The sequence below is a fragment of the Mastigoproctus giganteus genome, chromosome 1, assembly GCF_048544385.1.
Source record: "Mastigoproctus giganteus isolate SK-2022 chromosome 1, ASM4854438v1, whole genome shotgun sequence".
NCBI classification, from domain to species: domain Eukaryota; kingdom Metazoa; phylum Arthropoda; class Arachnida; order Uropygi; family Thelyphonidae; genus Mastigoproctus; species Mastigoproctus giganteus.
In genome coordinates this window covers 269,714,873-269,737,916 of record NC_143575.1, presented here as the reverse complement: position 1 = coordinate 269,737,916, position 23,044 = coordinate 269,714,873, and the positions used below count along the sequence as shown (strand labels likewise).

The 23,044-nt window shown below is 38.0% G+C and overlaps 1 protein-coding gene across 1 annotated transcript in view; it reads left to right on the top strand.

Annotated features, from left to right (window-relative positions):
- The first annotated feature begins 362 nt into the window (after positions 1-362).
- Positions 363-23,044, top strand: part of WDR79 (Telomerase Cajal body protein 1 homolog) — a 106,167-nt gene continuing 83,485 nt past the window's right edge. The window contains exons 1-2 of the mRNA XM_090386329.1: positions 363-773; positions 17,273-17,387. Of these exons, the coding sequence (XP_090242455.1) occupies positions 373-773; positions 17,273-17,387 (516 nt within the window). The 5' untranslated portion in view covers positions 363-372. The remainder of the gene's footprint in view (positions 774-17,272; positions 17,388-23,044) is intronic.

Genomic DNA, 23,044 nt, shown 5'->3' with positions numbered 1-23,044 from the left:
TTCTATGTGTTATATGCTAAGTTGTACCCTCTCAAGAATTGAAAAGAATAAATAAGTAACTTTAACTGGTATGCTAGATAAATAAATCAGCTTAGAATAAGTCGCGAACATCTCAAATTTTACTGTCATGTTGATAATCTCTTTGAATCACAGAAAATTTTTCACTTATTCCACATTAATTAATTAATTTTTTTTTTCTTTTTTAGAATTTTTCTTGTGGGCTACTTATTCGAGTTTATCTATGAATTTTTGTGAACTCCAGAATAAACATAGAGTTATACAATGGATAATAACGACTTTGAGTCCATTAATAATGATAACAGAATGGTATACAACAGTGAAGAATTAATGGTAAATAACAGTGAAGAATTAATGGTAGATAACAGTGAAGAATTAATTGTAAATAATTCTGAAAGTGAAGAAAATGAGCAAATGGTTGGGATAATAGAAGAAAAGGCAACAATAGGCATTACAACTAACAGTATATGTAGTGAAAGAGAGGATATGCCATTTTTAAATGGGAATATAATTTGTGAAAATGGGACTGTTAATGGTGAAACAGATGAACAAACAACAGTGACACCAGTTTGTGTAAATGGCATAACAGAAAATACATTCTCCACAGAAGCAGTTGAAGAGACCTTCCATAATGAAGATATTATTGTGGATAGTAGGTGGATCCCTCAGTACAATTTCAGCTGTATTCCTTCTCAAATAACTGGATCATGGATAGATTTTGAATTAAATGAGAATTTTTTGAAAGGCTGCAAATGGTAAGTAAAATAAATATTCAATTTTCATTTTTCTTAATATAAAAATGTGATGTGAATAGTTTTTTTTTTTTTTTTTTGTTTTTTGGGATACAAAATTTTTCATAATTAAGTAGTAATTTGGTCAGTTAATGCTAATGATCTTTAATTTTAGTTTTTAATATTAATTAAATGCTACCAAGTTATCCAAGAAAGATTTATTTTGCTTTGAGATCACTTTTTTTTTTTTTTATTTTAAATTGGATATTCTGGAGGATGAAATGTGATTGGATGGATGCCTGTTTTCTATAGGGCTTATGGAGTTATATTGGGAGAAGCCATTGTTAGGTGAGTGAGAGAGAGGGGATGTTGAGCCCTTCTCTTGTCCTGCATTTTTCTTTTAGAGAGAGCTGGGCCATGAGCACACACACAAGGGAAATACACACTGCTAGTATTTAGCAGTGTGTATTCCTCTTCTATCTAAAGAGATTCAATAAAAATGAAAAAAAGGAAAAGCAGTAGTAAAATAATTTACTCTATTAAGGAATGGCTCTGATCCTGAGTTTCCTCCCAAAACAAAATTTTACATCAGCCACAGAGTGGGGCCAAATCACTAGAGACCACTGAGATTCAGGATGTCCAGAGAAATGTTATACCTGGTTTCTTCTCTGTCCCCCCCCACACTTACTTACTTTGATGTTTTCTTCCCAGGATGGGATGCAAATTTGCCATCTTTGTAGGCCTGAAGTGATGGCCATATTATTTGGGCCCTTGAGATGGAATCAGCAGTGAACCAATCATCAGGACAATGTGGAAACCACCTTTTTTCATCTCAAAAGTTTTCACATTCTGGTCATCAACCATAAAAAGAAGAGGAGCAGCAAATTTAAAAAGATTATTATTAGCTACATGGTGCTTAGATATAACCCCAGGGTTAAATCTAAGCAATTCAACACAGCCCATTGGGTAACATCAGTTGGAAACAGGGGAATAACTTTCTATGTTAGCTTTATTCTCCAACCTTCACTCCAGGAGAAGAGTAGAGAGACAAGCAGTTAGGTATCCAACTAATCACATTGGATTAGTTGGATACCTAACTAATCCAATATGATTAGTTGGATTCCGAACATGTGATCAAAATAAAGACAACTAGGTTACCATTTACAACATTAGACAGTAGCAATGCAGCAGAAACAAAGGACTGTAAGTAGGATAAGAGTTAGTTTCAGTGTTTTTCATTTCATCATGGATGAAGAGCTTGTAATGTATGGTTTTACTTAATAAAGGAGTTAAAGGGCATTCTTACATAGGTGACCTGACTAAATTTAATTGTTTTAACACAGCTCTGTGTTAAAACAATTAAATTTATTAGAGAGAGAGAGAGGGGTCCAACATTGCTGAGAACTTACAAAATATGCAGTATGAAATAAAGGATGGTTTTAAAAAGGAGATTTAGTATTTAGTGGTGACAAATGATGCAAGAAAGCTAGCATATACAGCATAAGCCAAAAAAAACACTTCGATGTCACCTGTTGATCTTCTTAAACAATTTGTCTACTTCTTTCTTGAATTTCTTCAAAATTGTACTACAGTACAATTTTGTACTGTAGTGCACTTCTACAGTACAAAATTGAAGATTATTCCAAAATCAACTACTTGCTGACTGAAGGCAAACTTCCACATATCTGTCCTACAGCCATCCTCCTTCAATTTGAATTTATGCCCTCCTGTGGATAGTAGTAGCAGTAATAGAGGCATGCGATGCAAGAAAGCAAGCATATGAGCCTATGTAGAATCAGCCAAAAAAAAAAAAAAAAAAAAAAAACAATTTCACACAACAATTCCCTCTAAAAGTTTGTCCATTGTCTCCTTGAATTTATTTAAACTACCAACTTCCGCAACGACAGATGGAAGTTTGTTCCAGCAATTTACCACCCCCACTGGCTAAAGGTAAATTTCTGCACATCTATTCTACATCTGTCTTTCCTCAATTTAAATTTATGACCTCAGGTTCGTAATCTAAGCAAGCAGAAGAATCCCATCAGAATTCAGCATGCTAAACCTATTCAAGGCATCTCAATCTGATTACCTTGCACGTGCCTAGTCTCCAGCCACTGCAATTTGCAGAAATTAAAGCCTTTCTTGGTAAGAGGACCCCCTTCTTCCCCTCACCAATCTTGTTGCCCTTCTCTGTACATGCTCAAGCAACTTTACATCCTTCCTAAAATAAGGCCTCCAGACCTGTACACAGTACTCAAGGCATGGCCTGACCATTGCCTTATACAATGGGATAATCACCTCCTTTTTCCTGCTAGCAAAATTCCTGTATATCGTTGACAATACCTCATGACCTGCTCTGAGCAAGAGAAAGGATTCCATCAGTATTAAGCTTACTCAATCCATTCAAAGCCTTAAACACCTCAGTCAGATCTCCCTGTAGGTACTTTCCAGATGCTGCAGTTTACAGAACTGAAGCCTTCCTGGTAAGAACACTCTTTTGTTCTTCTCACTAATCTCATTTCTCTTTTCTACTACTTGCTGTTCTAACAGGTCCACATCCTTCCTAAAAACAAGATTTCCAGACCTGTACGCAGTACTCAACCCTATTGCCATTTGCCACATGTGGCAAAATTATGATGTGTGTGGTGAATTTGTTCCTTTACAATTTTTATTTATTTATTTTTTTTTGTTTATAAAAATATAGAAAAGGTTTGTGTTGCAAAAATGTTTGTTAATCTTGATTGTGGTGATTGTAAAAAAAAAAAAAAGTGGTCAAATTCCTGTGTATCATTGACAAAACTCTAGGAGCTGGAGCAATCAGTCCACGCTGATCAGGGATGTTATATCTGACTGTCTTTTAAATTTTCCCACTACCCTGAGTGTAGTATGACACAGTTGGTATGTTGATCTCAGATTACTGGCACCCATGTGCATTACCTTAAATTTGTCAATGTTAAACTTCAATTACCCCATCTTCTCAATTGTTGTTAGATCTTAGCATTAGCATTAGTAGAGGCATATGATGCAAGAAAGCAAGCTTATGCAGCATCAGCTAAAATAAAAAAAAAAAAAAAAAAACCACTCCCATTTCACCCCTCCGTTCATTCGAAATACTTGTCCAGCTGAGCCTTAAATTTATTTAGTCTATCAACTTCCAGAACAAGGGATGGAAGTCTGTTCCACCAACCAACTATCCGATGGCTAAAGGCAAATTTCCCCATTTCCCCACATCTATCCTACATCTGTCTTTCCACAATTTGAATTTATGCCCTCTCAGGTGATTATTCTGAGCAAGAGGAAGAATCCCATCGGCATTGAGCATATGCAAACCATTCAAGGCTTTATACACCTCTATCAGATCACCTCATCAATTACAGTGTCTGCCTAGTCTCCAGACACAGTAATTTGCAAAACTTAAGCCTTTCTTCATAAGAGCAACCCTTTGTTCCATTCACTAATCTTGTTGCCCTTCTCTGCTCGTTCCAGCAGCACTACATCCTTCTTGAAATGAGGCCTCCAGACCTGTATGCAGTACTCAAGGTCTGGCCTGACCATTGCCTTATACAAAGGAACAATCGCCTCCTTATCCCTGCTAGAAAAATTCTGGTATATCATTGATAAGACACAATGAGCTACTCTTGCAGCCCATCTGCACTGCTCAGAAAACTTCATATCTGCCTGCACAATTACCCCCAGGTCCTTTTCATTCTCTACCACTGTCAGTGTAGTACCACAGAGTTGATACATTGCTCTGGGGTTACTGTTTCCCATATGTAGTACTTTACACTTGCCAATGTTAAACTTCATTTGCCACCTCTCAGCCCATCTGCTCAACCTTTCCAGATCCTGTTGCAGCAGCAGGATAACATCAGTAGTGTCCTTAACAACCCTGCTGACCTTTGTATTATGGGCAAACTTGGACATTAAGCCTGTTATACCATCATCAATATCATTTATAAATACAGAAAACAACAATGGACCCAACACTGAACCCTGAGGCACTCCACTAATAACATTAGTCCACAATGAGCAGTGTCCATTGATTACCACTCTCTGTCTTCTTCCCCTCAGCCATCCCTTTATCCATAGCAGCAGTTTGCCTCTAATGCCACACTGCTCCAATTTGTGCAGCAGTCTTCCATGTGCAACAGTATCAAATGCCTTTCTAAGATTCAAATATATGATATCAAAGTTATTCCCTGCATCCAGTTCTTTTATGACTGTATCATAGTATCCAATCAAATTGGTCAGGCAAGACTTTCCCTTAACAAAACCATGCTATGTTCAAGCTGTATATCTGAAGTCTAGTCTAGATGATTCTGCAATGCTTCTTTAACCAGTGCTTCCATTAATTTTCCTGGAACAGAAGTTAAACTCACAGGTCTATAATTACTTGTGTCAGCCTTTGATCCTCCTTTGTAAATTGGGGTCACATTTGCACATCTCCAGTTTATGGGTACCTCCCCTGAGTCCAAGGAAGCTCTCATAATTAAGGCTAAGGGTTTGCTTACTTCCTTTGCGGCCTCCTTTAATATAACTGAATAGATCCCATCAACCCCGGGTGCCTTTTTTATGTTTATCCTCAACAATTTCTCCTTCACATTCCTCTCAGTTATTACAAAATCATCTAGCTCACTGCCAGAGTTTACTTCACCTCTGGCATTCCCCATCCTGAATAACTCCTCATGTGTGAATATAGATGCAAAATACTCGTTTAGTTTGTTAGCCACCTGAGCAGGATCCTCAACTGTTGAACCATAAATATCCAGTGGACCAATCTAATTCATCCCTTTCTTTCTAGAGCTTACATAGGTAAAGAACTCTTTTCCGTTTTTCTTTGCATCCTTTGCCAATGATTTCTCGTAATCTGCCTTTGCCTGCCTAATCTCCTTTGTGACTTGGTTACAGACCAGCTTATATCTATCATAGGCTTCCATGTCACCCATTAATTTATATGTATCCCATGCATTTTTCTTCTCTGCCATATCTTGTTAGTTCATCTCACATCCATTTAGACCTAAACTTTGAACAATATTTCTTAGTTGGTATGTAAAGCCTAGTAGCTTCCAAGATAAGTTCTTTGAATGCTTTCCATTTTGAATTTGCTGTTGGTAACATCATCAGTTGGTCCCGCTGTATTGAACAGTGGTTTTCAACCGGGGTGCTGTGGCACCTTAAGGCGCCGCAACAACATTCCAGGGGTGCCACATAATTTGGGTTTAAGTTACTTAAACTTATTATTATTTTTTAATTTATATATTTATTTCATTATAAAAAGGTGTACAGTATCTTTTTTAATTTTTGGTTATCTATAATTGATGTTTACTTAGTACCTCTATACAAAGAATAAAATTATATACTGTATATATATAATTTGTATTATGAAATGTAATTTTTATAATTATATTATTGTGCTAAATAACATATATATTTTTTAATATTATATATATTGAGAAAATTGAGTAGGGGTGCCACAAAATAAAATAAATTATATAGGGGTGCCGTTATTAAAAAAAAGTTTGAAAACCACTGATGTAGAATTTAAATACTGTCTCAGACCATTGTAGTCGCCTTTACAAAAGCCAAAACCCTTTCCTTTATCCCTGATGGTAGTTACCTGTTTGAGTAAATCCCACTTCAGCAAACTGTGATCACTGCCATCTAGTGGTTCCTTTATCTGCAGATTCTTAATGCATGAAGAATCACTACTGATAATCAGATCAGGAGTATTACTACCTCTAATTGCCTCCCTAACATGCTGATGTAGAAAACAATCATCCAATAAATCCACAAAAGCCTTGCTAGTGTGTGAGTGACCAACCCACAAATTCCCGTCAATATTTGGGAAATTGAAATCTCCCATTATAAGACTTTCTGATTTACTGGCCCACTCTATTTCCCTGTACAGTTTCTTATTATACTCATCAGAGTCATTAGGCCTATAGCACACTCCTACTCTGAATGTTGATCTCCCAATGCTTATGTCACCACAAACTGACTCGACACTGCACTGTCCAGCGATGTTGACTGGCTTCACTTCCTTGGATTTTGTGTGTTTCTTAACTAATAGCATCCTCCCTTCCTATCCCGTCTATCCTTTCTGTACACATTATACTCCCCAAATTCAAGTTCTGCATTCCTTATATCTGTGTAACAACCCGTCTCTGATATCCCAACAATATCTGCCTTTGATATTTTGAGCAATACCTCAAATTCATCAAATTTATTTACCAAACTCCTAGAATTGGTATACACGCAAGTATACATGCACCTGTTCCTATTCTTAGCTACCCTAACGCATCCCATGTGCTTACTTGTACTGCAATGACTCCCAGCAATCTCTGAAATATCCTGCATCATGTTTTCCAGGCTGCTGCTCATTCCAATAGAAGCAGTGCAAGAATCAATTTCACCTCTGCCAGTGGCTCCTATTAATCTATTAGTCCTTGTATCCCCCCAAGCTAACAGTTTTCCAACCCACCTAACACTGCCTTGATAGCATCAGCAAATATTCTTGCACACTTTCTATTTAAGTGTATCCCATCCCTGTAGAAGCAATGTCTCCTGTTAACAAGTACAGTCCAGGCTGAAAAAAATTCTACCCCTTGAGCCTTGCACAATCTTTTCAGGGCCGAATTGATCGACAAGGCTCTCATCATATACTCCCTCCTATCGTGTCTGGACAGAATTGCAGACACTTTCAAATTCAACCCTAATTCACGGCTTTTTTTCAACAGTGACCTGTACTGGTTATGTAATTCTGCTGGTCTCCTACTCTTAATATCATTAGTGCCAACGTGTACAACTATGTCACCTTTTGTGCCCTTAAAAGATGATATCCGCTCTACAACGTCATCAACCTTTGCCCCTGGCAGACATACCCTGGTCCTGTTCCACCTATCCTTTTTACAAAGCATATTCCCCATTTCCCTGACAATAGTCACCATCAACTACTAGTTCCTGTGGGACCAGTGAATTCTGCCTTGGGAGTTGCCACTGTGTTGAGTGATGACCAAGTGCAAACTCTGGCATTGATATGGGCAGCTGAGAACTTTATGGGCCCCTCAATTTAGAGCCTTCGAGGGCATCCACCCTCAAGCTCTCATATAGGCCCATAACAACGCTGAGTTGTCACCTGATTTCCTTACACTCCTTACATCACGCACGCACAAAGGCATCCCCTATGGCAGTATCATATTCCGTACCCGATGGCAATATCATGTCCCATAATTCCGCCAGTCTCCTACTCTTAATAACATTAGTGCCAACGTGTACAACTATATCACCTTTTGTGCCCTTAAAAGATGATATTTGCTCTACAACATCATCAACCTTTGCCCCTGGCAGACATACCCTGGTTCTGTTCCACCTATCATTTTTACATACCATGTTCCCCATTTCCCTGGCAATAATGGAGTCACCAAAAACTACTTGTTGGTGACTCTATGAATCTTGTTGCTGTAATGCCTTGATTACTCTTATTAACCACTCTGCCAACCTTTGTATCATCTGCAAGGTTAGACATTATGCTGGATATGCTTTCATGAATATCATTAATAAATATTGAAAACAACAATGGGCCTAGCACTGAACTCTGGGGGCTTGACTCCACTTGGACACATTTGTCCAAGAAGAATAGTGCCTATCGATAACAGCTTTCTATCTTCTACCACTCGAACATCCCTTTATCCACAGCAGTAACCTTGCAGTACACCCTTAAACACCTCAGGCTCACGGCACTCCTCACGTGGTTCAGAAACATGTGCAACATTCTCCTCATGTGTTACGGAACCGGAAATGGCTCGGGAGCGTACCAGGCGGAATTGTTCATCCCGTCCAACGATCACTGACTCAAAGAGGGGATGAATATGTATTCCCCTGTCCCTATTGATATTACTGTTCTCAGCGGAATAAATCCGCAAGTTCTCGAGCCACTTGTGGTCTCAAAAATCTATGCGCCCAATCGATGATAACCACTTTGTCTGGGGAGATTTGATGATGCTCCTCCCAAAAATGCTCCGCCACAGCAGATATTCCATAGTCTGTGTTCTTTATCGCACTCATATGCTCCCTCAGACGATCCTTAAAATGATGTTTTGTCTCACCGACATAACATTCACCACAATCCAGGCATTTGATACTATAAACGACCCCACTTGTAGTTTCTCTTGGTATGGGGTCTTTTACCTGAGACACAACTGTGTGCAACCTACATCCTGGAAGCTGCACACAGCGTCTGGCAATTCCATAACACACGCGCTATGCGCTCAGTTAGATCCGGATAATAGGGAATGTATGCCGTGGCAACAGGTATAAATGGTTCATCTCGTCTCTGCTCTCCTTGAATATATTTATTTATGATCCTCTGGGGGTAGCCATATTTCAGGAGATCTACTGTGATGCATTTAAACTCCTCCTTTCTATCCTCAGAGGTGCTGCAATGGGACTTAGCCCTGTCTATTAATGCCCTAATCACACTACTCTTGTGAAGGCTGGTCTGAGCTGTGTTGTAATGCGAATACTGGCCTCGGCACATAGGTTTCCTGAACACCCTAGTTTTTAACCTCAATCCTGCCCTATAGACCAACACATCCTTAAACGGTAGGGTACCCTCTACTTCCACCACCTCCGAGGTGAACTTAATAAACGGGGAGAAGTTGTTAAGAAAATTAAGAACTTCATCTTCCCTCCCCTTCCGAATAATTGTAAATGTATCATCTACATATCGTTTCCACGGATGCATGGGGAGCACTCTTTCATCAAATATTCTAACCTTGAGCTCCTCCATAGCTAAATTTGCTATAATCACACTAATGGGAGTCCATTGCTGCTTATACATAGTGTTACGAAACATCATAGTGGTGCTTGACAGGCATAGCGCCACACCACTGCAAATGTCCTCCGCATTTAACTGGGTCCTATTATTTAAGGTGACATCCTTCTGTAGAGCTATGTGTGCACACCACACTCCATGATCGATAGGGATGCATGTAAATAAGGATGTCACATCAAACAATATCATGATGTCATCTTCTTCTATGGACTGTTCCCTTACAAAATGTACAAAATCTGTACTCTCCCTAATACTGAACTCAGAAAGCGCCACTATAGGTGACAACAGTCTAGCTAGGAACCCAGACAGTGTGTGGGGCTGCCTACAAATGAAATGATAGGCCTAATTGGCACCCCCACTTTATGTATCTTAGGAAGGCCATAAAACCTCGGCAGTTGACATCCAGTTGCATGTAAAGACCAAAACTGTTCCTTAGTAATCCTATTAGCCTTTAACCAAACCTGCAACATCTTATTAACCTGGCGCTCCAAGCTTGCCAGTGGATTCCTACGAGTGATCTTATAAGTTGCTCTGTCATTCAAAAGATCTAGGGCTTTGCTATAATATGCCTCCTTATCAAGTACCACAGTTACCCTGCCTTTGTCTGCAGGCAAGACCACAATACTATCTTCCTGTCTCAGACCCTTAAGTGCTAACTTCTGTCTAATGTTAAGATTAGAGGGAGCTGCCCTAGCCTGGCTTAAAATGGCTGAGGTCCTTGCCCAAATTTCATTGGCTACAACTATAGGTAATTTGCTGACCTCTCTCTCTATTCCCTTTGCTACCTCTGCAAAAGGCGGATTAGGCGGAACCATTGCAAACTTGCTTCCTAAATTTAGCACCTCATCTTGTTCCTTGGTCAATTGTTTATTGCTCAAATTACATATAAAATTGGTAGCAGCATTACCATTTTCGGTATTACCCTCGACCATAGCCTCTTCCCTAAGTCTACTGAACTTATCCATTTGTCTCCATCTGTAAATATCAGCAACATGCATTGCTTTGATTGCATTGATTGATGACAAATGTGCCGGGGCTACACTATCACTTATCTTCCTTAAACATACATCTTTTTTTCTCCTAATACGGGAAGGAGCAGCAGTGCATAGCACATGTTTCTTGATGAGACCAGGGTTCGAGCCCATCACCGCCAAATACGGAAGACGCGGAAAGGTCAGGGAATGACCACTGCATATCCTGGAGCAATATGGCCTTAGTTGCTAATGCTCCTAAAAAAAAAAAAAACAAAATAAATAAATAACTCTCTTAATACGGTTCAAACACCTATGCAACTTCCCAATCGAAATGTTCAAAATCTTCTTTTGATACTCCCTCTTTGAGGCAGTGGATGGGATGAACGATTCCGCCTGGCACACTCCCGAACCATTTCTGGTTCCGTAACACAGAGGAGAATATTGCACATGTTTCTGAACCACGTGAGGAGTGCCGTGAGCCTGAGGGTATTTAAGGGTGTACTGCAAGATCAAGTGTGCTGTTGAAAAAGGAGGCGGATGCCTTCGAAAGCTCCTGTTTTAACGCTTTTATCTCTGTATATTTTATTGTATTTTATTGGTTTTAACGCTTTTATTACTGTATAATTTATTATAAGTTATTGTAAATAGTATTTTTACATCATTTTATCTGAGTAATATTAAATTATTTAATTGGTTTTTGTGTTTATTTATTTTATTTTAATTCAACATGCTTTAACATGGTTGGTGTCAACTGCTTAATTCACAATATGAATATTCCCAACCCCGTAGGCCTATTTGAAGAATTAGTTAGATATTATGGCAATTCAGTGTTGCAGTGCATCAGGGATTACCAGATACATAGTGTAGGAGTAGCCAAGCAAGAACAACACTTGAGGTTCACCCATCGGTGTAAAACAAGTGATCTTATTCCACGAGGTTTCCATGTTAAGCTACCCTTTGAAGACGAGTCTGTTTAATGTTGCCAGGGGGTATCAAAAGAAGATTTTGAACATTTGGATTGGGAAGTTGCATAGGGGTTTGAACCGTATTAGGAGAGAAAAAGATGTGTGCTTAAGGAAGATAAGTGATAGTGTAACCCCAGCACATTTGTCATCAATCATGAGGGTAGTGACGACTAAAGCAATGCATGTTGCTGATATTTTCAGACGGAGGCAAATGAATAAGTTCAGTAGACTTAGGGAAGAGGCTATGGTCAAGCGTAATACCAAAAGTGGTAATGCTGCAACCAATTTTATATGTAATTTGAGCAATAAACAATTGACCAAGGAACAAGAAGAGGTGCTAAATTTAGGAACCAAGTTTGCAATGATTCCGCCTAATCTGCCTATTGCAGAGGTGCCGATGGATATAGAGAGAGTGGTCAGCAAATTACCTATAGTTGTAGCCAATGAAATTCGGGCAAGGACCTCAGCCATTTTAAGCCAGGCTAGGGCAGTTCCCTCTAACCTTAACATTAGACAGAAGTTAGCACTTAAGAGTCTGAGACAGGAAGATAGTATTGTGGTCTTGCCCGCAGACAAAGGCAGGGTAACTGTGGTACTTGATAAGGAGGCATATTATAGCAAAGTCCTAGATCTTTTGAACGACAGAGCAACTTATAAGATCACTTGTAGGAATCCACTGGCAAGCTTGGAGTGCCAGGTTAATAAGATGTTGCAAGTTTGGTTAAAGGCTAATAGGATTACTAAGGAACAGTTTTGGTCTTTACATGCAACAGGATGTCACCTGCCCAGGTTTTATGGCCTTCCTAAGATACATAAAGTGGGGGTGCCAATTAGGCTTATCGTTTCATTTGTAGGCAGTCCCACACATGCAATGTCCGGGTTCCTGGCTAGACTGTTGTCGCCTATAGTGGGGCTTTCTGAGTTCAGTATTATGGACAGTAGAGATTTTGTACATTTTGTAAGGGAACAGTCCATAGAAGAAGATGACATCATGATATCGTTTGATGTGACATCCTTATTTACATGCATCCCTATTGATCATGGAGTGCGGTGTGCACACATGGCTGTACAGAAGGATGTCACCTTAAATAGTAGGACCCAGTAAAGTGTGGAGGACATTTGCAGTGGTGTGTTGCTATGCCTGTCAAACACCACTATGATGTTTCGTAACACTATGTATAAGCAGGTTCACGGTGCAGCAATGAGCTCCCCCATTAGTGTGATTGCAAATTTAGCTATGGAGGAGCTCAAGGTTAGAATATTTGATGAAAGAGTGCTCCCCATGCGTCCGTGGAAAAGATATGTAGATGATACATTTACAATTATTCGGAAGGGGAAGGAAGATGAAGTTCTTAATTTTCTTAACAACTTCTCCCCGTTTATTAAGTTCACCTCGGAGGTGGTGGAAGTAGAGGGTACCCTACCGTTTAAGGATGTGTTGGTCTATAGGGCAGGATTGAGGTTAAAAACTAGGGTGTTTAGGAAACCTATGTGCCGAGGCCAGTATTCGCATTACAACACAGCTCAGACCAGCCTTCACAAGAGTAGTGTGATTAGGGCATTAATAGACAGGGCTAAGTCCCATTGCAGCACCTCTGAGGATAGAAAGGAGGAGTTTAAATGCATCACAGCAGATCTCCTGAAATGTGGCTACCCCCAGAGGATCATAAATAAATATATTCAAGGAGAGCAGAGACAAGATGAACCATTTACACCTGTTGCCACGGCATACATTCCCTATTATCCGGATCTAACTGAGCACATAGCGCGTGTGTTATGGAATTGCCAGACACGCTGTGTGCAGCTTCCAGGGCGTAGGTTGCACACAGTTGTGTCTCAGGTAAAAGACTCCATACCTAGAGAATCTTCAAGTGGGGTCGTTTATAGTATCAAATGCCTGGATTGTGGCGAATGTTTTGTCGGTGAGACAAAATGTCGTTTTAAGGATCGTCTGAGGGAGCATATGAGTGCGATAAAGAATGCAGACTATGGAATATCTGCTGTGGTAGAGCATTTTTGGGAGGAGCATCATCAAATCTCCCCGGACGAAGCGGTTATCATCGATCAGGCGCATAGGTTTTGGGACCGCAAGTGACTCGAGAGCTTGCGGATTTGTTCTGCTGAGAACAATACTATCAATAGGGACAGGGGAATACATATTCATCCCCTCTTTAACGCAGTGATCCTTGGATGGGATGAACGATTCCACCTGGCATGCTCCTGAGCCATTTCCGATTCCGTAGCACATGAGGGGAATGTTGCATGTGTTTCTGAAACATGTGAGGAGTGCCGTGAGCCTGAGGGTATTTAAGGGTGTACTGCAAGATCAAGTGTGCTGTTGAAAAAGGAGGCGGATGCATTCGAAAGCTCCAGTTTTAACGTTTTTATCTCTGTATATTTTATTGGTTTTAATGCTTTTGTTATTGTATGATTTATTATAAGTTATTGTAAATAGTATTTATTGTAATTAGTATTTTTACATCATTTTATCCGAGTAATATTAAATTATTTAATTGGTTTTTGTATTTATTTGTTTTATTTTAATTCATCATGCTTTAACACTGTTGGTGTCAACTGCTTAATTCACAATATCTTTGAGTGCTTACCATTTTGAATTTGCTTTTGGTAACATCTTCAGTTGGTCCCACCGTGTAGAATTTTAATACTGTCTCAGACCAGTCACCTTTACGAAAGAAAAAACCCTTCCCTTTACCCTTGATGGTAGTTACCTCTTTGAGCAAATCCCACTTCAGCACGCTCTGATCACTGCCACCTAGTGGTTCCTTTATCTGCAGATTCTTAAAGCATGAAGAATCACTACTGATATCAATCAGTACTGCAACAGGATCTAGAAAAGTTATTATTATTATTATTATTATTATTAGCAATATGGTGCAAGGAAGCCTGAGGCTTATGCTGCACCAGCCAAAAAAAAAAAAAAATTCTGAGTTACCCTGAGAGAGATTCAGAAGTAGAAGGGAATCACCAAGAAAGAGAAGACTTACGATAACCAGCAGCTCAGGACCCTGGGTGTGCCAAGCCCATACTCACCAGATATGAGCCCCTGGTTGAGCAAATGGGCTGAGAGGTGGCAACTGAAGTTTAACAGCCCCAGTGGCTCACATCTGGTGAGTATGGGCTTGGAACACCTGGGGTCCTGAGCTGGATATCATCATTCTTTTCTTCCTTGGTGATTCCCTTCTTCTTCTCTCTCTCTCTCTCTCTCTCTCTCTCTCTCTCTCTCTCTCTCTCTCTCTCTCTCAGGGTAATTCAGAAATTTTTTTTTTATGTGGTGCAGCAAAATCCTCAGGCTTCCTTGAACCATATGTCATAATGATAATAAAAATAATAATAAAAATGTAAGGTACTAATGGGTAGCAGGTATCCCAGAGTAAAATATCAATTGTGTGGTACTACACTGAGGGTGGTAGAGAGTGAAAAGGACCTGGGGAAATTGTGCAGGTAGATATGAAGTTTTCTGAGCAGTGCAGACAGTCTGCAAGAGTAGCTCATGATGTCTTGTCAATGATATACAGAAATATTTATAGCAGGTTTAAGGAGGTGATTATCCCCTTGTATAAGGCAATGGTATGGTCAGGCCACACCTTGAGTATGGTATATTGAGCATGCTGAATTCTAATGGGATCCTTCCACTTGTTCAGATTACTAACCTAAGGGGGCATAAATTCATATTAAGAAAAGACAGATGTAGAATAGATGTGCGGAAATTTGCCTTTAGCCAGCGGGTGGTTAATTGCTGGAACAAACTTCCATCTGCCGTTGTGGAAGTTGATAGGTTGAATAAATTTGAGGAGGAACTGGACAGGCATTTGGAGGGAATGGTGGGATTTTTTTTTTTTTTTTTTTTGGCTGATGCTGCATAAGCTCATACACTTGCTTTCTTGCATCACATGCCACTACTACTACTACTACAGGTCGTTAGACCTCATTTTAGGAAAGTAGAGCTGCTGGAATGATTACAGGGAAGGGGAAACAAGATTGGCGAATGGAACAAAGGGTTGCTATTACGAAGAAAGTCTTAAGTTTTGCAAATTACAGTGTCTGGAGACTAGGCACGTGCGAGGTGATCTGATTGAGGTGTATAAGGCCTTGAATGGTTTGAGCAAGCCCAATGCTGATGGGATTCTTCCCCTTCCCAAATTTTCTGCCCCCTCAGAAGCCTGAGGGGACATAAATTCAAATTGAGCAAAGACAGTTGTAGAATAGATGTGTGGAAATTTGCCTTTAGCCAGCAGGTGGTTGATTTCTGGAACAAATTTCTGTCTGTCATTGTAGAAGTTGACAGCTTAAATAAATTTAAGGCAGAACTAGACAAACACTTTGGAGTGAATGGATGGGTGAAATGGAAAGGGTTGTTTTTTTTTTTTTTTTTTTATAAGCTAGCTTTCGTGCATTATATGCCTGTATTAATGCTAATCTAAGTCAGTAAATATTACCTTGTAAGTAGGTAATATTTTTTGGCTATTTTTTGTATAAACAATTAGGAGGAGTTTCTTTTCATCCCAAATGGACATCCCAAATTTCTTTTCATCCCAAATTAGAAGCTATAATATTACTAAATGGACATTTCTCATTAAATTTATTGCTTCTTAAGTTATTAAATTAACCAGTAGTAAGTTACAATTGAAGAATAACACAGTTGTCCCACTTATTTTTGGTTTTTCTCCTATGTAGATTTTCAAACAATTTAATTTGAAAATCTGAATTCACTGAATTTTACATACTTATGTATCATGATGTTTTGAACAGTTTTTAATATCTGTTAGGATATGTAAAATAAAGTGATATATACTTGTAGTTAGAGATGTTTAATGATATTTTATTTTAGATAAATAATTATTAATCTTTGTCAGAACTTGCCAAAGTAGATGTTGTGTTATGTCCCAAAGAATATATATATATATTCAATTTCTAATATGTTGAATAAAATAACAAGAGAGTGGAAATAAGAAGGCAGAAAAATGGAAAAAAAAGAGGAAGTAGTCTAGTGCAGTCAAAGGCAGCAAATGCTAAACCTATGCAGAGCATGGACAATAAAGTGAGAAAAAAAATGAGGGAGATAGAGAGTGATAGAACTTAAAAAATATATATGTATATTAAGAGATAAATAATCACAAAATTGACAAAATAAAGACATTGCCACACAACTTACAAAACCAGCCTCTTGTCAGGTGTCAATTGGTCAAGATTGCAAGCAAGATAGCAACGTATGCTTCATTTCTGATGTAAACTACAAGCCAAAGGATAATAAGCATAAACATAAATAAAAATGAGAATAAAGTTTATTGTTACCAAAATATAAATTTGTTACTGAAATAAATGAAAACTACAATATTTAATAAAAAATATTAAAAGTTTAAAGGGAGGTTTTTTAAAAATGGCTTGTGAACTTTACAGTTAATACTATGAAGACGAGAAATTAAAAACTGGAATCAACAACAGAAATTTCTAGAAACAAATAACTTACTACTTACTAGTCTAATCCAAGTAAAGGTAAAGAGTTACTAAATTTTTAGTTCTAATTTTTCGATTACTAATAATATAAATTGCAAAACTGAAAAGCTTTTATCTTTACAGATTTTTTTTAGAATGAAGGATTTTGTTTGCTAATTTATTAGAGGACTAATTAATAAATGAAAGTAAAAGAAATGATATTGAACTGTATATTTCTAGGAGCTATTATTATTTTGTAATAACTTAAAACTCAAGTTTAATCATTTTATCTTTTAGGTCCCCTGATGGCTCATGCATCCTTACTAACAGTGAAGATAAACATCTTCGATTATTTAACATGCCGCCTGAATTATGGCAAGGCAGAGTTGATTGGGAAGATACAAAAGAAATGGTAATAAAGCTATATCATAACAAAGTATAAAAGAACATTTCTTTTTTAAATACATATAATCATAACTTATGATCCACTGATCTTTTACAGCAATTTAAAATATATATTGCTATATCAAATTAAAAGTTGCATCTGATATATTTATGCAAGCTGTCTAAATGTAATATAATTTCCAGTGGTAAAACTGTCATACTGCCAGGTCCGCCAATGTTGAGAGAACTATTGAAAATCTCATGGCCCCCAGAATTTGTGGCTATGCATCTTGCCATTTCATATCAATTTTTATTTAAATAGTGATGATGTGGTGGGCAGACATTGTTATTAAGAAACTAAACAAAAAAAAAAAAAAAAACCTATAAATAATAAAAAGGAATATTATTATAGGAAATATCAATTTAAATGAAAAATTAGTATTAATTTTTATAGTAATAATATGATTCATCATCATCAGCCATTTTCATTCCACTGCAGGATGAAGGCCTCTCCAGCAACGTTCCAGATCCTTCTTTTTTGAGAACTGGCCATCCATTTACTACCCACAAACTCATGAATTTCATCTATCCATCTCCGCCTTTGTCTTCCAGGTTTTCTTCTAGCTACTCTTGGTTACAATTCTGTTATTTTCTTAGTCCATCTATCTTCATGTCTTCGAGTGTGTCCTGCCCAAGACCATTTTATTTCTTTAGTTTTAATAAGAATGTCCTTTACTTGAGTTTGCTGCCTAATCCATGTGTTTCTATTTTTATCAAACAGTCTGATTCCCAATATAATTTGTTCCATTCTTTGCTGTGTGGTTCTCAGCTTCTCTTCTATTCTTTTGGTGAGTGCCCAAGTTTCACTTCCATAAGTCATGGTAGGGAGTATACATTGGTTAATTATTTTACATTTCAGACAAATTGGGATATTACTCCTCAGCATGTGCTATATTTCCTGAATGCTATCCATCCAAAATTTATTCTTCTCTTGACTTCCATCCATTTATCATTATTATAGCTAATGACTTGTCCCAGATAAGTATATGACTCCACCTTTTCAATTACTGCTCCTTCAATGATTATATCATTTTCTGTGGCATACTTGTTCATCATTACTTTTGTTTTAGCCATATTCATCTTTAGTCCAAAATCCTTACTAACTGTACATAACTGATTAAGATTTTCCTCTAATTCTTTGGAATGGTGGCTTATGACCACAATGTCATCTGCAAATTGTAAATGGTTTAGGTACTCTCCATTCACATTGACTCCTTTCTGCGACCAGTCTAATCTTCTGAAAGCTTCCTCAAAGGCAGCAGTAAACAACTTCGGAGATGTTCTCTCTCCTTGTCGACCTCCTTTCTCAATTTTAAATTTATTACTGTCTTTGTCTAGTCTAATAAAGGAGGTGGCATTCTCATATATTTTCTTCAAAATCATAATATATAAGGTATCTATTCCTTGTCTTTCCAGTGCCCAAAACATTGCCTTATGCTGCATGGAGTCAAATGCCTTTTCATAATCCACAAATGTCAGGCATAATGGTGTTTTATATTCATTTGCCTTCTCCATTAGCTGTGACATTACGTGAAGGTGATCCATAGTTGAGAATCCTGTCCTAAAGCTAGCTTGCTCTTTCGGTTGATTCTCATCAAGTATTCTTTCTAATCTGTTAGTAATGACCCTTGTGAACAACTTGTAGATGTGGGATAACAAGCTAATTGATCTATAATTTACAATTTCTGATTTATCTCCTATCTTATGCAACAAAACTATAATTGCATTATTCCACTCCTTAGGTGCTACACCTTTTCTAATGTATTTTGTGAAGAGTCATGCCAGTTTTTGTGCCATGTCTCTTCCTCCCAATTTTAACAACTCTGCAGTAACTTCACCTTCCTCCGGAGCTTTCTGATTCTTCATTTTCTTCAACGCATGTTCTACATCATTAGGAATGATATCAGATAAGTTGTATGTGTTACTAATTTGCAATTCATATTTCCCCACTGCTGGCATCATTCCCTCGCTCCTTGTATAACTCTTTATAGTAGTCTTCTGCTATTTGAATTATTCCTTCTCTGCTATTCATAAGTACACCATCACTGTTCTTCAGTTTCAGTATCATTTGTCTTTCTGTATTACTGCTCATGACTACTGATTTAAATCCTTTGTTTTCCCTTAATGGTTGTTCTACTTTTCTTGTGTTAAATCTTCTTATGTCCTCTCTGAGTCTCTTTCTAATGGCTTTGCATAACTCAGTATACTCAATTTTCTCCCTGTCAGTGTTTTTCTTGCTCTTCATTTGTCTTCTTTGATTCATCATGATTCATCAAGAAACCTATAGGTAAAAAGAAATCCAAAGAAGAAAAAATCAGTCAATAAACACTTATGTGTTTATTGACTGATTTTTTCTTCTTTGGATTTCTTTTTACCTATAGGTTTCTTGGGCTTTATCACTTTTAGAAAGTTCTATATTCCTCGTCGATATCTTGGTCCTGAACAGTCTGCAGAAGCTCAAACTTGTCCTTAAGCTCCAGTACATTTTAAAGATATTCCAGTAGTTATATTAAAGGAGGTGGCAATGCAACTAAGCAAACCCTTAGCCATAATTATGAGAGCATCCTTGGACTCAGGGGAGGTCCCCACGGACTGGAGATATGCAAATGTATCCCCAATTCACAAAGGGGGATTGAAGGGTGACACAAGTAATTACAGACCAGTTAGTTTAAATTTATCTTCTTAAATTTAAATTTAACTTCTGTTCCGGGTAAAATAATGGAGTCACTGATTAAAGATGCATTGCAGGATCATCTAGACAAGACTGTAGCAATAATTCAGACACAGCATGGGTTTGTTATGGGAAAGTCTTGTCTGACAAATTTGATAGGATATGATGTGGTTACAAAGAAACTGGATGCAAAAAATAATTTTCATATCATATATTTGGATTTCAGGAAAGCTTTTGACACAGTTGTGCATGGAAGACTATTGTAATCAAATTGGAGAAGAATGGTATTAAGGGTAAGTTGCTACAATGGATAAAAGGATGGGTGAGTGGGAGAAGACAGAGGGTGGTAATTAATGGGTGCTTCTCTTTGTGGACTAATGTTATTAGTGGAGTCCCACAGGGTTCGGTCTTGGCTCCTCTGTTGTTTTGTATATTTATCAATAATATTGATGAAGGTATATCAGGCTTAGTGTCGAAGTTTGCAAAGGTTGGCAAAGGTTGCAGCAGGATCTAGATAATTTGGACAGATGGGCTAAGAAGTGGCAACTGAAGTTTAACCTTGACAAATGCAAAGTACTGCATATGGGTAGAAGTAACCCCAGAGAAACGTACCAGCTGTGTGGTACTACACTTAAGGTGGTAGAAAATGAAAAAGACTTGGGAGTAATTGGGCAGTCAGATATGAAGTTTTCTGAGCGATGCAGGGCAGGTAATGGGGTTTTGTCAATGATATATAGGAATTTTGTTAGCAGGGAGAAGGAGGAGATTGTCCCTCTGTATAAGGTAATGGTCAGGCCACGCCTTGAGTACTGCGTGCAGGTCTGGAGGCCTCGTTTTAGGAAGGATGTAGATTTGCTTGAACGTGTACAGAGAAGGGCAAAAATATTGGGGGAATGAAGGGATCCTGTTACTAAGAGAGGCTTAAGTTCTGCAAATTGCAGTGGCTGGAGACTAGGCACCTGCGCGGTGATCTTATTGAGGTGTATAAGGCCTTGAATGGGTTCAGCACGCTGAATTCTGATGGGATTCTTCCACTTGTTCAGATTACGAACCTAAGGAGGCATAAATTCAAATTAAGAAAAGGCAGATGTAGAACAGATGTGTGGAAATTTGCCTTTAGCCGGCAGGTGGTTAATTGCTGGAACAAACGTCCATCTGTCTTTGTGGAAGTTGATAGGTTAAATGAATTTAAGAAGGAACTGGACAGGCATTTGGAGGGACTAGTGTGATTTTTTTTTTTTTTTTTGGCTGATGCTGCATAAGCTCATACACTTGCTTTCTTGCATCACATGCCACTGCTACTGCTACATACTGCTTTTTCTCCTCTTCTGTTATCTCAAAAACCTTTGTATTATTTACTTGAGTCAGTTTTTTCCTTTCTTTTCTTACATCTATATCAAGTATGCATCTTACCATTCTGTGATCGCTTCCAACATTTACCTTGTTCAGGACAGTAACGTCACTCACGATATATCTTCTGTTAGTGAGGATGAAGTCAATTTCATTAGTTGTTAATCCGTTTGGGCTCTTCCATGTCCACTTTCTGTTTACCCTTTTCTTGAAAAAAGTGTTCATTACTGACATTCCTCTAGATTCTGCAAATTCCACAAGTCTTTCACCTCTTTCATTTCTTTCACCAATTCCAAAATTTCCTATAGTTCCCCTTTCTGCGCTGTTTTGTCTCTTTCCAACCTTAGCATTGAAGTCCCCCATAATGATAGTGTAGTGAGTTTTCTGTTCATCTAGAAGACTCTCAATTTTGGTGTACATTTCTTCAACCTCTTCGTCATCATCATCATCATGGCTCTATGTTGGTGCATAAATCACTATAACCTTTAGCTTATACCTCTTAGAAATCCTGAGTAGTAGTCTTGATACCCTTGGTGATGTACTTTTGAATTCCAAAATGTTGTTTTTTATATATTTTTGGACCAGAAAGCCAACTCCAACTTCACTCCTTTCACTGTTTCCATTAGTGTACAGCAGATTTCCACTTGATAAACTTATAAGTGATTCATTTCTTCTTCTTGTTTCGGCCAAACCGATGATATTCCAATTTACATTTTCTAATTCCTTTTCCAGCTGTAGTATCCTGTCTTCACCGATGAGCGATCTTACGTTGTAACAGGCCAAGTTCAGTTTCTGTGCATGGCAGCCTGATCATACGCAGAGATTCTTAGCACCCTCTGCTTCCACTCTGATCCTCTCACTGCCGTAAGAGGGGGAATGAAAGCCGCTGGGGACTGAGGACCATTTATTTCATTGTGCTGTCATGTGCTGGTGGGTTTGGTCTTTTCCTCTTCACACTGACCAATCGTCTTGAAGAGAACCACTCTACACATTCGTTGCCACCTAAGTGACGTAACAGGGTTTACCATTGAGGTGTGCATGAGTGGATTTTAGGGAGGCACTTCTCCTAAATCTTCTGAAATAGAAAGATATTGGATCTATCAGTGTTTTAGACTAAGTGTCTGATAACACACAGAATGCCTGTTCCCCTCTAAGCCCCCTATTCATATCATATTTGTGTAATATTAAGTTTTAAATTTTTAATGATTATTGCTTAAAATTTTTAAAAATTTAATAAATTTGAATGAATGATCAAATAAGAGTTCTTTTTATTAATTAGAGATGCTGTTTAACTTGCATTTAAAAGAAGTTCAAATATGAGAATTACAATCAGTATTGAATTCATAAGAGAGGGTGGGGAGGGGGACTGGTACACTCTATGAAGACTGGATGAAACATGGTATGTCTCAAAAGGAAAAAGGTTGGTAACTACTGCACTAGAGTACCATAAGTTCAACAGTCTTTGAAATTGCCATTAAAAAAAAAAAATTAAATAATACAAGGTTATTTAGTTGAAATAAAACCCAGTGTGCAATACAACAAAATTTTATTAATAAAAAATAGAGAATTTAATTAAAAGTTACAGAATGCACTAGATGTATCCA